Here is a 16,610-nt window from a genome sequence, read left to right as displayed (position 1 = left end):
TCTCACACCCGCCCACGGAGGGAGTGGTCCGTGCACTCTTGCTAAATAGTTTATAGCCCCGTCCTCCCGAGCTTGCTGGCTCCAGTTGTGCCAAAGGGGGAGCTGAGCATCTCCGGGAGGCTGAGCCCTCCTGCTGGAACCACCTCCCCTCCCCACTCCCCCACCACCTCGGGCCGGGCGCCTCCAGCCCCGGCCTTTCTTCTTCTTTTCTCGAAGAGCCGCAGCAGGCAAACAGGATGCACCACTCCCACACGCGGAGACTCAGACGAGACACTTGGGTCGAACCGCATCCTGCTGGTGGTGCTGGGTCCCATCTGCTGCTGGCCTGGTTGGGAGGAGGGGGTGGGGGCTTGGTTCCCCAGGTCGGGGGCACTCAAGAGCCTGGTTTCATTAGTCACACTTCGAGCATCATTTCAAACGGTGAACTGGATGAGCGTCTCAAAGTCCCCTTTGGAGGTTCTTGTGCCTGGAAGGGCTGAATAATGCAGTTCGTGATGAGGGATGGTAACATACCTGCATGACATGATACTGGCATTTCTCCTCTCCTGTCTCACCCCCGCCTATGACTTTTGTATTTTCTGGGAGGTTTTTGGCTTTAATGAATACTTTCTCCAAACCTTATCGAAGCAGTCTAAGATGACAAGATTGCTACAAAATAGATGCCCACTCTGGAGAGGCGCAAGGCGGTGGGCCTTTGGAGTGTGCTCTCTCTGAGCAGGTTGACCAAACTGGAAGGGCGCTCATAGAAGGGCAAGCAGCAGCTCAAGAGTTTTAGGAAAACCCGAAGTTCAAACTCGCTGAGAGCAAAACGATGTAGGCGGTTCTCCCGTGTTTGGAGCCGTCTTGGGAAAACGAAGGTGTCAAGGCCAAGTTCCAGCTCTCTCAGCCCCTGACCAGATGTTCCCAGTCCGTGGATACCATCAGGCGTTTCATTTGCAACATAGTTTATGTGCCTGTGGCGAGAGGGTGGGTTTAGAAGATGTTTTACCGCCCACTTGGTGACCCCGCCTGGCAGCGAGCGTCGTTCTAGATGCCCCTGGAACTTTCTGTTTGCTGAGTCCATGGTGGTGCAGTCAGTGAAGGTGCCAGGTTGCGTGGTGTGAATTCTCAGTCTGCACAATGTCCTGAAAGTCCAGTGGGAAGGTCTGAGATGGAGAGAAACTTCTCAAAATAAGAGACTGTCCCTCCATAGCCCGAAGGTGCTTCCCTTTTGTTTCCCCCTGTTCCCACCCCTTGGCAGGGCAAGGGAGGCCTGTAGCAAAGCATGAGGAGGCATTGGGGGAGGAGGATATTGGGAACAGGGACTCTGGCTGAGAAGGGGGGAAACTTTGCGAACTTGGGGTGCTGCAGGTGGCACTCCTCTAATCCATCAGGGGTCCTCCCCTCGCACCTGGCAAGTGTGCATTAGAATGACTTCTTTCCCAGAGATGCTCTCCTGGGCCTGTGTGAGCGAGCAGGTGTCTGCATCATGCAGCTGACTGCTATTTTCTTTAATTAGAGCCTGTTCCCAAAGCCCCTCCTCCCTGAGCTTGTCATTCCACTTCTCTGCCCTGCACTGAATAAGCCCCATTTTGTTTCTTGGCATAATAATAGGTTTGTGTAAGATCTTGGTTGCCAGACTTCTGGGGGCCTAAATATTAGCATCATCTGATGTGATAGTGGCCTTTACTTCATTGTCTCTATAGGTATGGCTTCTCTTCTGCTACCTCAAGTTCCTGGAGACCCACATCCCTGTATTATCTAACCTGAATACAGTGGTGATTCTATTTTTTTTTTTTAAGTGGTGATTCTTAAAGTACCTCTTGATCCAAGGGTATGCATCAATGCTGTGAATCTAGACTTCCGTGAAAAATATAGATTTGCTTGTGTGACTCTTTAAGCTCTTATATTCCATTGAGATAATTTCATAATGACCCCAAACATCCAGGAAATCTGCCTGGTCTACCGCACGACTTACTTCAGCTTTCCTTGGTGTCTGGCATGCATGTGCATTCCTTGGCACATGATCGTGCTCCTGCTCAGTCGCTCATTCGTGTCCAAATCTTTGTCGCCCCATGGACTGTAGCCCCTGCAGGCTCCTCTGTCCAAAGAATTTTCCAGGCAAGAATACTGGAGTGGATTGCCATTTCCTCCTCCACGGGATCTTCCCGACCCAGGGATCAAACCCATGTCTCCTACATTGGCAGGAGTGTTCTTTGCCACTGTACCACCTGCAAAGCCCCAGTACATGATAGGTATTTAATAAATATTCAATGATTTATAATTTTCCTTTTCCCCTTAGATCTTCAACCTCATGAAGTATGACAGTTACAGCCGCTTCTTAAAGTCTGACTTGTTCTTAAAACACAAGCGGACCGAGGAAGAGGATGAAGAATCACCAGATGCCCAGACTGCAGCTAAAAGAGCTTCGAGAATTTATAACACATGAGCCCTCCAGGCGCTAGCAGGACTGGCAGCTTTCAAAACCGAAGGAACTCACTCTCAGGACCATGCAGGGTGCATAATGGCTTTGTTATCTGCAAGGACTGAAATGTACAAAAACCCTTCCATGGGATCTGTGTATTTTATTATCTGCTTGACCAGTAAGTTTTGCATGATGGCTAATCTTAGATAAAAAGACAAATAGCTTTGAAGTTTTAGTTCTGTCTCACACACAAAAGTGAAATAGTCCTTACACACTGGACATCTTGAGTATTTTACAGCTTGATTAAACTTCATGTGAGGCCTCCAGGTGAAACTTAACAGCCACATCTTCCCTTTGACATCTTCACCCTCCCTCCGTGGGTGGGTCACTCGGGTCCATGGCTTCACTTGGTGAATCAGCTCAAAAATGAGTTGATCTGGCATGCTCAGGCTACTGGGGGCTTGTCTGTCAGATGCCTCTTGGGTTAAATACTTCTAGAGAATAAGTTCAGTGCTGGGAAAAGAAAATTCATCGCAGCCTCTAAAGATTCGGGGAGTTGCGTGTGAGTATCATCAGAGGGCTCTTATTTCTGAGGTTTGGGTTTGTCCTGGTTTTGCCCACAACCTGTGACATTTCATGCAACACAGATAAACAGTTCATTTTGACAGAAACAAGATCTCAACCAGGAAGGAAGAAAACCGGGAGACTGTTCAGGGTCCCCATGGCGATGCAAGGTGGTACTGAATTGGGAAGGTGGCACCCGGCCCCTGCTGATGATGGAGGGTGGGGGATGTTCGCTCCCCTCACAGCCCATTGGGTGAAACCCTTTCGTCTTAGTGCCTACCCCTCACTAGACTTCTTAACTCTGGGCTTGAGACTTCAACCAGAGGATGGAATGGAAATGCTGTCTTTGGAAGCTCCCTCTCGGGCTAGAATCTGTGAGCAAAGTCCAACGGTCCCAGGCGGTCCTAGCCAGCCCAAGTTCCCTCACCCCTGCCCCCAGCAAAGCCCAAGGTCAGGCATGGTTCCCTTCTGCTCACTGTTCCTGCCATCTGCTGCTGCCAGACCTCCTCCAGCATATTTGCCAAACCTTAAACTTCTGTTTATACAAACAAAGCAACTAGACTCTTACTTGAGAGCCTTCCAACTCAGACATTCCATTTGCAAAACTCCCTGCTGTTGACTATGACTCTATGATTTATCAATCAAACCAGGACACTTGAGAGAGAAAGACAGTGAGTTGAATCATTGCGCTGGGATAACAGGACATCAGCCAGTTCTGTTCTGGGTGAAACCCATTCACATAGTCGCCTTGCTGACCCCCCTCTCCTGGCATGACCACTTGGGCCGCCCCCCAGATTCTCACTGTCCCTTCACTGTGGTTGAATGCCCCCGTCTTTCCTTTCTGGGTCTTAGGGTGCCGTTGGCTGCTTCCAATCGAAGCACACAGCTGACCCTCATCAGAAACAGTAAACACTTGATCTTCCCTGCTCCCAACAGGTGCTCTGCCTCCCCAGGTCATCCCAGACAGGTTTTCTCTCTGCCTGGAATGAGAGGGTCGTCCTGAGAATGACATCCAAGGGCCCTGTCATCTGGGAAATTCAGTCCATCTTCAAAAGCAGAACAGATTGATGTGCTTTTAGGAGTAAGGAACAAAAAAAAAAAAAAAAAGAAATAGTTTCTCTAGCTGAACTTACAGTTTACCAGCCAGGGAAGTGCCGAGATGCAGACCGCCCCGCCCAGCCCCAGTCCTGCACTGTCACAGACTCAGGATAATTTCAAGGCCCCATGGAGCTGAGCGAGTGGCTAGTGTGCTATCGCCTAGTTGTGTCCGTCTCTCTGTGACCCCATGGACTGTAGCCCACCGGGCTTCTCTATCCATGGAGTTTCCCTGGCAAGAATACTGGAGTGGGTTGCCATTTCCTCCTCCAGGGCATCTTCCCGACCCAGGGATCAAACCCATGTCTCCTGCATTGCAGGTGAATTCTTTACCCACCGAACCACCTGGGAAACCCTGGTCCTCCTATTTGGGAGCCTGTTCCGGGCGGGTCCCAGAGACTGCAGTTGGCTGGGAGCCCTCTTTCCGGCTTTCACATTTTTACCCCTGGGTTCAGAGACCCTTTGAGGTGGTGATCTCTTCAGAAACACATAAAGGAAACAGCTAGTTAGCCGGAAGCCTGTCTGCCAAGAGAAGAGCCTCTTGCTTAAAAGCTGCCTGAAAAACTCCCCAGTGGGAGGGGGAGCTGCTTACGTTTAACCACAGCTTACTCCCACCAGCATGTGCTCACACCATCTCCCCCGGCTTGCTCCGGCCTGGCTGCCTACATCCCTTCCAAGTGCAGAACCAGGCAGGTACAGAATGCAGCTTCCTAAAGTCGTTGCAACAGTGAGATGGAAGTGTAGGGCATCTGTGTCCCCAGATGATGCTTCCACACTCAGCTTTTCACTTCCCCCCTATCCATTTATTGATTAGTAACTTAATTGCATCTGGGGCCTCCCTGATGGCTCAATGGTTTAAAAAAAAAAAAAAATCCGCCTACTGAGGCAGGAGACATAGATTCAATCTCTAATCTAAGAAGATCCCACATGCTGTGGAGCAACTAAGCCCATGAGCCACAACTACTGAAGCTTATGCACCCTACAGCCCGTGCTCCACAACAAGAGAAGCCACTGCAATGAGAAATCTGTGCATCACCACTAGAGAGGAGGCCCCACTTGTCACAACTAGGAAAAAGCCAGCACAGCAATGAAGACCCAGCACAGCCAAAAATAAATAAGTAAATAAAATTATTTTAAAAGAATAAATAACAGTGTCTTCTATGGGCTAAGGACTGTGTCTGGTTGTTGTTGTTGAGCTGCTGAGTCTTGTCTGACTCTTTGCAACCCCATGGACTGCAGCATGCCAGGCTTCCCTGTCTTTCACTATCTCTCGGAGTTTGCTCAGACTCATGTTCAACTCTTGTTCATTGTGTTGGATGCCCAGATTCAATGGGGACCGTGTAGCTGCCATGATGATTCAAGCTTCAATGGGATTCACAGGTGTGTTAAAATGTTGGTGTTATTATTATTAAGGTATGGTTAGCCCAGGATATCAGGAGATGCCTATCATTGACAGGAGAGTCAGTTACAATTTCTAAGTAAGAGGAGGGAGCAGGTCCCGCCATGCAGGGCTGATGGGAAATCACCAGGGTCAGTCAGGAGGTGGAGAGAGTGAGGGGGAAATGTTGGCAAAAGCCTTTATTGTGGTTTCCTTGGAAAGGGCGGGACAAAGAGTAGGACTGGCCAGCTTGGATCATTTCCATGGGCTCTGGGGCTTAGGCGGTGTCCCTAACGGCCTGGTATCTGGGTTGAATGATTAGGGCAGGTGGCCCAGAGCACAAGCACTCCATAAAGAAGGATCTAGGGGTGCCAGCTCTGGGTTGCTCAGTTGTTTTCTATCTCTAGGAATTAGCTGGTGCTGTGAGGAGCAGTGCCTCCAGGGCCAGCCAGGACCCAGAGGTCAAAGTTCAGTCACTCAGTCATGTCCGACTCTTTGCAACCCTGTGGACTACAGTATGCCAGGCCTCTCTGTCCATCACCAACTCCCAGAGTTTGCTCAAACTCATGTCCATTGAGTCAGTGATACCATCCAACCATCTCATCCTCTGTTGTTCCCTTCTCCTCCTGCCTTCAATCTTCCCCAGCATCAGGGTCTTTTCCAAGGAGTCAGTTCTTCGCATCAGGTGGCCAAAGTATTGGAGTTTTAGCTTTAGTATCAGTCCTCCCAATGAATATTCAGGACTGATTTCCTTTAGGATGTACTGGTTGGATCTCTTTGCTGTTCAAGGAGCTCTCAAAGAGGTCAAAGCGTCAGAGTAAAACATACATTTAAATCAACAGGCTGCAGGGTCTCAAAACATAGATGCTAAAAAAACAAAACGAAACAAAAAAAAGCATAGATGCTGTGTTTGACCAGGCCTATGTTTTAAAGCTGTCCAAGCAATTGCCTTGGGCAGAGCACCAGTGGGATCTCCGATTGGCCGAAGAGCCTGTCACGTCCTATTGCCTTAAGGCTGGTCACGTTCTATGTTATCTGCTGGCTCCAGAGTCTGTGCCCTGATTGCCATCTCCTGTGAGCAGATCAGCACAGCCTTGGTGACATTTTCCTCTGTGACTGCAGTCATTAACTATACCTCCGGATCCACCCTGCTGACTGGCCCAGAATCTGCCGTGGTCCACGCTCCGGCAGCATCTTGCCTTCTGATGCACAGAACTCCCCTCCAAAGCATGGTAGGGGTCACCTCACACTCAAAGAACACCTTTCCAAGTGTTTCCACTGCTTCATCTGCAAAACCTTAAAAAGGAGAACAGCTATTTCTCCCATTGTAGAGACGAGGAAATGAAAACAAAGGATGTGACTCACACAGGCCCATGAGTGCTAGGGTCTGTGTTGGAACCAAACACAGATCTGTCTCCTGATCCTAGCTGCCTTTTTGGGTCCATCCTCTTCCTGGACAGGACCCTAGGGGAGCCCAGGGCTGGGGTGAATACTGGCAGTTAGTAAAGATGGTCACTCACACAGCAGAGACTTAAAGAGCAACTGCTACCTTCTCCTGGGCTTCCCTCATAGCTCAGCTGGTAAACAATCTGCCTGCAATGCAGGAAACCTCGGTTTGATTCCTGGGTAAGGAAGATCTGCTATAGAAGGGATAGGCTACCCACTCCCGTATTCTTGGGTTTCCCTTGTGGCTCAGCTGGTAAAGAATCCACCTGCCATGCGGGAGACCTGGATTCGACCCCTGGGTTGGGAAGAGCTCTTGAAGAAGGGAAAGGCTGCCCTCTCTGGTATTCTGGCCTGGAGAATTGCATGGACTGTATAGTCCATGGGGTCACAAAGAGTCGGACACGACTGAGTGACTTTCACTTGCTGCCTTCTCCTAGCTATAGGAATGGAGGAGGTTTCAAGGATAAGGCATCAACCCTGCCTCTAAGGGAGCAGCTTATCAGGAGATGAGAAGGGGTCACTACCAAACACCCTGCTACAAGAAAGTAGGTGACCAGCCCCTGGGAGAGAGACTGATGGGGCAAGACTGGCTGGTTGTGTTCATCTCTCAGGTTTACACGCTCAGTTGTTTTGTTTTTTCCCTCCCTAAATATCAGAGTGTTAATTAAGCTTCATGTCAACATTGGTGGTGAAGTGATTTCATTCGAGAAACGTGAGAATGAGTACTCTGTTTTTATCGGGATAAGCTTTTTATCTTTTTAAGATTTTAAAAATATGGGCCATTTAAAAAAAGTCTTTATGGAACCAGCCACAACATTGCCCCTGCTGCATACTTTGGGCTTTCGGCTTCAAGGCATGTGGGATCCCACACCAGGGGTCGAACCCACACCCCCCACATTGGAAGGCAAAGTCCCAACCACTAGAGTGCCAGCGAAGTCCTGGGGATAAGAGTTTTTAAAATGAATATGTATTTTTAAATTTTTTAATTTATTTTTAATTGAAGGATAATTACAGTATTGTGTTGGTTTCTGCCGTACATTTACATGAATCAGCCATCGGCATACATATGCCCCCTCCCTCTGGAGCCTCTCTCCCACCCCACCCCATCCTACCCCTCCAGGTTGTCACAGAGCCAGGGATAAGCTTCTTAAATTCCAGTCTCGGGTGAACTCCAGAGAATGAAGACTTAGTTAGCTAAGTTTTTCATTGTGTGTGTGTGCATGCTCAGTTGCTCAGTCGTGTCCGACTCTTTGCGAACCCTTGGACTGTGATTTTATTAATATGTCCTTGCATGTGCTAGAGTTGGGAGTTGATGAATTGGTACCCAACTCCCAGGTCCTTGCTCTGAATCCGTAAGCACACTTTGTTTATACGCTCTGCAAATACTCGGCAAGCGCAGTCATGACTCACATTCTGTCATTATTTACTTTTCTTTTGGCTGTGGATGTCCTAGAACTTGCATCTATTTAAATGCTAAATGTTCGTGCTGTACCCTTAGCTTCCAGGGTTTTAAAGCTGTGCTTCTTCTCCAGCTTAGCAGCATACACTGTGGCGGGGTTCATGTCCCGCGGCTGGGAGGGGAGAAACCTCACACCCAGAGGGAGGCAGGGGTGGACTGCTGAAATGGCCCCCTAATGGCTTTCCTGGCATTCCCACAGGAAGTGCGGCTTTGCGAGTCCAAAGTTGCTCAGCTGGAAACCTGACGGTCCCTCTGCCTGGGGCTCTGGGGGGGGGGGGGTCTTGCAGGTCGTACCTTCTTTGGGTGCTTACAGGGTACTCCCAGGGCTGTATCCATTGCAGAAAGTGGGGACCTTTTCCGAACTCCCACAAAGCCACAAGGCTGGAGCACCTGGATGTGGCTTCACGGTCTCTCCTTTTCTGTACTTCTATGTCTGATCCATCAGTAACCCTCTGGCGCCTTCTCCCAAATCTACCTTGAACGTGTCCACCCTTCCTGTCTCCGCGGCCCCAGGTCCTGACCAAGCTGCCTCCCTCATCTCTTGCCCGATGGGGTCTCCTCGCTGGTCAGTCCTTCTCATTCCACACCCCCTCCCCACCTTTTTCCAGCATCCACCTTTTAAAAGCACAACCCTGACCCCGTTGCTCACCTGCATAAACCCCTTTTGGGCCTTTCTTTGTTCTCCAGTGTTCAGATCATGACCATGGCCTCCTGACTCCAAAGGCAGGAGAGCTGAGCCCAGCCCCACCTCCCCTGCCGTGGTACCTCTCCAGCTCACTTGAGTAGAGCTCAGATGTGAGCAGGGCAAGGATGCTGCTTTCTGCAGCCTCTGCTCAGGCTGCCCCCTCCTGACCGAGGCTCCTTCCTGTCTCAGGCCAGGTGTCAGCTCCTGGGAGAGGTCTTTCCGGAGGACCCCACCAAGCAGCCCCCTGTCCTTATGCCCCCTTTCCAGCGACCCCAGAGCCCAGGCACAAGGCTATTTCTCTGTTACCCGTTTATGACCTCTCTCCCCAAGGACAGGGACGGGATGTGTTTCACTGAGTTCCCGGAGGCAAGCCTACTGCCTGGCCCCGAGCAACCACAGGGCAGGCCCTCCATCAATGTTCCTTGAGTGAGCAAAGGAATGTCAAGTGGACCAGGGTCTCAGATTTTGGTTGATCTCATTCACAGCCCGGCACCTCAGTGTCAGCCCTTGGTAATGGTCAACCCTTGGGATTGCAGAGTGGGGAGGCCCACCACTTCCTGAGCACGTCCCATGCGCCTGGTATTGTGTGAGGCGCACGGCAGATGGCATCAAACTTGGGCAGTGGGCATGGCTTCCACGCTATAACAGGGGGCTGACCTTCAGAGGCATCGAACATGCACCAGGCCACCGTGGCTCATGGTTGGGGCTGCCAGGATTGGAAGCCAGGTCTTTTAGACTCCTCTCTCCACCCAACCATCTTTCTCCACACCAGGCTGGCCCAAATTGCAGCTCAGACAAGTCTTTGGTCATTACAGCTAAAAAATCCAGCTAGTCTCAACCCATTCTTCCTTTTCTTTCACAGGACATGGAGAAAGCACCTCACCCCAGCCAGGGAGGTACAGTCAAATACTCCTTTAAAAAGTCTGCTCTGGCAGCAACCAAGACCCATCACAACCAAAAATAAGCAAATAATTAAAAAGGCAAAAATAAGTCTGGTTTGGTGTTTACAGCCAGTTTGGGGTTTTTATTCCACTTTAGTGATATATCATGACCATCTTTCCATGCCAGTAAACATAATTATACACCATCAAAAAAAAAAAAAAAAGTCCAGCTTCAAGATTATCTAGGAAAGATAAATGTTCCCCTTGCGCTAATTCCAGCACAGTTTATATGCTATTTTGCAACACGGGCAAACTGTTTTCTTCTTATTTAAGCATTTAAACTCTGTTTTTTAAACTGTTATGGCATACAGATCACCAAAGAGTAACAGATGTCTATTTGATAGAGATGTTCCCAGGAAAAGAATCTGCTGTTTCTTGGTCTCCAGAGGAAGGATGTCTTTGCAAGTATGTGACTTTTGGTCCACATGTCGCCCCTCTTACCCTCGTTAAGAAGAATCGAGGAGAAATACAGTGTCGCTGGCTGCCTTGTAAACATCTCTATTGAGACCCTGGTCTCCCAGGAGGGCTGTCCTTTCCCCTTCTGGAGGGAGTATTTATCTCAATTTTCTTAGGTGGTTACCTTAACCATGGCCCATCTGGAGATGTGAAAACATGGGTCCACTTTTACCAAATTGGCAACTTTCCCCTGAATCTTAGCAGTGGAAGAATCTCAATTATCTTTTTAAATAACTTTACTTATTTATTTTTGGCTGTGCTAGCTCTTCGCTGCTGCACCGGCTTTTCTCCAGTTGCAACAAGTGGGGGCTGCGCTCTGGTTGCAGTGCGCATGCTTCTTCTCATTGCAGTGGCCTTTCTTGTTGCAGAGCTCGGGCTCTAGGGTGTGTGTGTGCTTCGGTGGTTGTGGCACGAGGGCCCAGTAGTAGCCACGTGTGGGCTCTAGGGCAAGGCTTAGCAGCTGTGGTGCACAGGCTTTGTTGCCCCATGGCATGTGGGATCTTCCAGGATCAGGGATCGAACCTGTGTCTCCTGCTTTGGCAGGCAGATTCTTTACCACTGAGCCACCAGGAAGCCCATCAGTTATTTTTATTATTACTATTTTTTTTTTAACTATTGACTAGCATGAAAATTTCAACTGAGATCGTATCATGGAGTTCAACTGCCTAAATTCTAATCCAGCTTCATCATGGATTATCTCTGTGATCTTGGGCAAGTCACGTATCTTTCCAAGCCTAAATTCCCTCACCTGTTAGATGGGGATACCATTGACTCAATGAGGTTCAGAGAGATAATACATGTAATGTGCATAGCACAGCTCCTGGTCAATAAATCTTAATGATCCCCAGTCGTGTGGTCTGTTCAAGGTCACACAGGGAAGGCGTGGCAGGTTCCTGCACTGTGTTTAGTTGCTCAGTCGTGTCGAACTCTTTGAGACCCCAAGCTGGACTGTAGCCCGCCAAGCTCCTCTGTCCATGGGGATTCTCCAGGCAAGAATGCTGGAGTGGGTTGCCATGCCCTCCTCCAGGGGATCTTCCCAACCCAAGAATTGAACCAGGTTCTCCTGGATTGCAGGCGGATTCTTTACCAGCTAAGCCACCAGCAAAGCCCGTGGCAGGTTCCTCAGTTCAGTTAAGTTCAGACACTCAGTCGTGTCCGACTCTTTGCGACCCCATGAATCGCAGCACGCCAGGCCTCCCTGTCCATCACCAACTCCCAGAGTTTACTCAAACTCATGTCCATCGAGTTGGTGATGCCATCGAATTCCAATGAGTCAACACTTCACATGAGGTGGCCAAAGTACTGGAGTTTCAGCTTCAGCATCAGTCCTTCCAATGAACACCCAGGACTGATCTCTTCAGGATGGACTGGTTGGATCTCCTTGCAGTCCAAGGGACTCTCAAGAGTCTTCTCCAATACCATAGTTCAAAAGCATCAACTTTTCGGCACTCAGCTTTCTTCACAGTTCAACTCTCACATCCATACATGACCACTGGAAAAACCATAGCCTTGACCAGACGGACCTTTGTTGGCAAAGTAATATCTCTGCTTTTTAATATGCTATCTAGGTTGGTCATAACTTTCCTTCCAAGGGGTAAGCATCTTTTAATTTCATGGCTGCAATCACCATCTGCAGTGATTTTGGAGCCCAAAAAAATACAGTCTGACACTGTTTCCACTGTTTCCCCATCTATTTCCCATGAAGTGATGGGACCAGATGCCATGGTCTTAGTTTTCTGAATGTTGAGCTTTAAGCCAACTTTTTCACTCTCCTCTTTCACTTTCATCAAGAGGCTTTTTAAGTCCTCTTCACTTTCTGCCATAAGGGTGGTGTCATCTGCATATCTGAGTTTATTGATATTTCTCCCAGCAATCTTGATTCCAGCTTGTGAATCTTCCAGCCCAGCATTTCTCATGATGTACTCTGCATACAAGTTAAATAAACAGGGTGACAATATACAGCCTTGACGTACTCCTTTTCCTATTTGGAACCAGTCTGTTGTTCCATGTCCAGTTCTAACTGTTGCTTCCTGACCTGCATACAGGTTTCTCAAGAGGCAGGTTAGGTGGTCTGGTATGCCCATCTCTTTCAGAATTTTCCACAGTTTATTGTGACCCACACAGTCAAAGGCTTTGGCATAGTCAATAAAGCAGAAATAGATGTTTTTCTGGAACTCTCTTGCTTTTTCAATGATCCAGTGAATGTTGGCAATTTGATCTCTGGTTCCTCTGCCTTTTCTAAAACCAGCTTGAACATTTGGAAGTTCACAGTTCACGTATTGCTAAAGCCTATAACTTTACTAGTGTGTGAGGTGAATGCAATTGTACAGTAGTTTGAGCATTCTTTGGCATTGCCTTTCTTTGGGATTGGAATGAAAACTGACCTTTTCCAGTCCTGTGGCCACTGCTGAGTTTTCCAAATTTGCTGACATATTGAGTGCAGCACTTTCACGACATCATCTTTCAGGATTTGAAATAGCTCAACTGGAATTCCATCACCTCCACTAGCTTTGTTTTTAGTGATGCTTTCTAAGGTCCACTTGACTTCACATTCCAGGATGTCTGGCTCTAGATGAGTGATCACACCATCGTGATTATCTGGGTTGTGAAGAGCATTTTTGTACAGTTCTTCTGTGTATTCTTGCCACCTCTTCTTAATATCTTCTGCTTCTGTTAGGTCCGTACCATTTCTGTCCTTTATCAAACCCATCTTTGCATGAAATGTTCCCTTGGTATCTCTGGGCTAATTCCTGTCTCCTTGGCTGGGGCTGCTTCTCCACATCATTTGAGTGGCCACAGAAGAACCCCAGGACCAGGGAGCTGGATCTGAATACTGCTCAAATAACTGACCTTGAAAATGTGGGTCCCTGAGCAGGAGGGTCAGCACTGGAGGATGTGAGGGGCAGCCTGGGAGGGGAAGACCACGGAGGGCCTGGAATAGTGTATCAAGGCTGGGAGGTGACACCACTGCCAACCCAACTGGGAGCTAGCTTCCTAGCTCAGCCAAGTGGCCAAGTTAAAGGCAAGAAGTCTTAGAGAGGGTCTCTGACAAAAAAAAGTTAGTGTGTGACAAGGGTTGTTGCTATTCAGTCAGTCATGTCTGACTCTTTGTGACCCTAAGGACTACAGCATGCCAGACTTCCCTGTCCTTCACCATCTCCCAGAGTTTGCTCAAACTCATGTCCATTGAGTCAGTGATGCCATCCAATCATTTCACTCTGTCACCCTCTTCTCCTCTGCCCTTAATCTTTCCCAGCATCAAGGTCTTTTCCAGTGAGTCGGCTCTTTGCATCAGGTGGTCAAAGTATTGGAGCTTCAGCATCAGTCCTTCCAATGAATATTCAGAGTTGATTTCCTTTAGGATTGACTGGTTTAATTTTCTTGCAGTCCAAGGGACTCTCAAGAGTCTTCTCCAGCACCACCGTTTGAAAGCATCAGCTCTTTGGTGTCAGCCTTCTTTAAAGCAGTGAAAACAGGGAGCTGGGGTCTCTTCTGGAGGCATTTTGCACCTGAAACAAGGGGAAGGGAATCCACTAGAAGTCCTTCGAGGGGCTGCTTGTATCCTTGGGGACTTTCTCTTGGCGTGGTTTCCCTGGACGTCCTCCGCTTTCCAGGATGGCCTCCACTCTGCGGGAGGAGGGAACCTGGCTTCCTGAAGTTCCCGGCTCGGACTCACGGGGGAGCTGCTGAGCCATGGAGGGAGTGAGAAGCTGGACTCCCTGCGGAGAGGGTCTTGCGACGGGACCCTCCCCAGGCCCTGGGCATCACTCCCACCCACCCTGGGACACGTCCCCCTCTCCCCCCACCCCAGAGGCGTCCTGCGGAGACCCCTCCCCAGGTCTGGTTGTAAAAGGATCTTTCTACTAATCACCTTCTGAGTGCCCGGGATCTGGGGGTGGGGCAACTGACCAGGGCACGACCCTGGCTTCTAGTGTGAGTGGCAGGAAGGTGGGTACCCTTCCTAGCCCCCACCGGTCCCATAGCCGTTTAGGCAGGAGAGCGAGGAACTTCCTGGGCTTACACTGAGGTTTTCTTTAGCCTCTTTCCACCCCCACTCCCACCTCTTGACCTCTACTGGCCCCAAAGACCCCTCAGTGGAGGACTGTTTCCTTCATTTCATTCATTTCTAAAGTCACTGCTAATTTTTTTAAAGCATCAGGAAACAGTGTTTTGATGTGAGTTTACTAAAGAACTGCACAACGTTGCAGAGTAAACCCCCCGGAACTAAAGCTACATTAACAAAGAGATCAAGAAATGACTAGCTTTGTGCACAGAGGCTTAAAGGTTTAAAATGGTTGAGATATTAAATTTCTCTCTTTCTCATCGGTGGATTTTAAAAGTCTCTCTCTAAATCCTCCTCTTTTATCTCTGGTGTTTGTTCTGAAATGTAGTCATTACTTCTGAAGCTTCCAAGAGAAGAGGCTACAATTTCAATCTTTGCTCCCCAGATCTCTGGGCTGCATTATTGTTTCAGAGGTAAGGGGAGGGCTTTTTTTCCCTTTAACTGAGGAGTAATTAATGTTCAGTAAACATACAGATCTTGAGTGGGCAGCTCAGTGGATGTCCACGTTTGCTTGCTGGTGGTGGTTTAGTCACTAAATTGTGTCTGACTCTTGGCGACTCCGTGGGCTATAGCCCGCCGGGCTCCTCCGTCCAAGGGTTTTCCCAGGCAAGAATACTGGAATGGGTTGCCACTTCCTTCTCCAGGGGATCCTCCCAGCCCAGGGACCGAACCCTCTTTCTCCTGCTTGGCAGGCAGATTCTTCACCACTGAGCCACCTGGGAAGCCACCCCTGTTTGTTTACACACATGGAATCCCCACCAGGTCCAGCTACAGAAGGCTGCCAGCATCTGGGTGACAGCTTTTAAGGGGCATCCCCTCAAGAAGTCCACCCCAGAGAACATTTGACAGGAGCCCTGCGACCAGGGGGCTGCGGTGTTGCTGGAGGTGGGATGTCGAGGAACCCAGGACCCCTGCATACCTTGTCATCCTACCTTCCGCATTCCTTGTCTCAGTTCTCATGGGTACAGATATCAGTACCCTGTCTTCAGCTCCTTGTTCAAGTGTATGGAGTAAGAATAAAGTGGTCCCTCCATGTACAGAAGTCTTTGAGAGTTTCCTCTGATTTTTTTCATTAGGGAAATGAGTTACTTTACTTTGCAAAATAGTTAACAGCCAAGGTGCCATTCGCAGTTAGTACAGTTTTTAAAATATTTATTTTGGCTGCAGCAGGCCTTAGTGGCAGCACGTGGGGTTTTCAGTGCATCACGTGGGATCTCTTGTTGCGGCATGTGGACTCCTTAGCTGTGGTACACACCACGTGGGGCTTTAGGTTCCCAACCAGGAATCGAACCTTTATTCCAGCCCCCGCCATTGCAAGGCGGATTCTTAACCATTGGGCCACCAGGGAAGTCCTGGCTTTTTCCGTTTTGTGGCAAAGTTGGGAGGGATTTCAGTGGATTCGTCCAAATCTTGACAATCCCGCATCTTCAGTGTTGACCAGTTGTATTGCTCAGCTTACCACTAACCTGTTACTTTACAAAAACTATTTATAGGAAGAGTCTCAAAACATTCAGAAAAGAAAAACACAATTACAGTAAAGCATTATCTATATTTTATTAATAATTGCTAATAATTATCACTAATTATTAATAATCATTAGCCATGTTTCCTCCATAGTTTAAACTTTTTGCCAAATGATTTTAAAGAAAATTAGATATAATGGTTCACCTAAAATAATAACACTTATTCCACTTAAAATGAACAATTATTTAATATTATCTAATACCTACTCCATATTCAAACTTCTCAAACTAGAGGACATTTTCAAATGTCCTTTATTTCAAAGCCAGGGTTCAATCAAGGAACTGGCATTGTAGGGTCTTTCAATTTAGAAACAGTCTCCCAAATTTTTTTATTTTTTGTTTAATGGCATTACCTTTATCAAGGAAACCAGGCTTAGTATAAAATGCAGCACATTCTTGACTTGTTTTATTTTTTCTTCCTGGTGTCTCTTAGCCTGTATCACCTTTACTTCTGAGGCTAACATTACTTTTGCTGACCTTTCTCCTTAGTCCAGAGACTCCTGAATTTTCTCAGTGCATGACACCCTGGAGTCTCAAATTTTTTCAGTGTCCTGAGGTTAAACAAACGAACCCCAAACTAACAGCTCCATTGATTA

General features: G+C 48.3%; 1 protein-coding gene across 2 annotated transcripts in view; it reads left to right on the top strand.

Moving 5' to 3' along the window:
- Positions 1 to 2,730, top strand: part of RGS10 (regulator of G protein signaling 10) — a 40,006-nt gene extending 37,276 nt beyond the window's left edge. For both annotated transcript variants that reach the window (XM_065920136.1, XM_065920137.1), the window contains exon 5: positions 2,282 to 2,730. In XM_065920136.1, the coding sequence (XP_065776208.1) occupies positions 2,282 to 2,428 (147 nt within the window). In that variant the 3' untranslated portion in view covers positions 2,429 to 2,730. The remainder of the gene's footprint in view (positions 1 to 2,281) is intronic.
- Positions 2,731 to 16,610: the final 13,880 nt, after the last annotated feature.

Source organism: Muntiacus reevesi, chromosome 2 (genome assembly GCF_963930625.1).
Source record: "Muntiacus reevesi chromosome 2, mMunRee1.1, whole genome shotgun sequence".
NCBI lineage: Eukaryota > Metazoa > Chordata > Mammalia > Artiodactyla > Cervidae > Muntiacus > Muntiacus reevesi.
The sequence above is the reverse complement of the archived record's forward strand: the minus strand, read 5'-3'. Positions and strand labels throughout refer to the sequence as shown.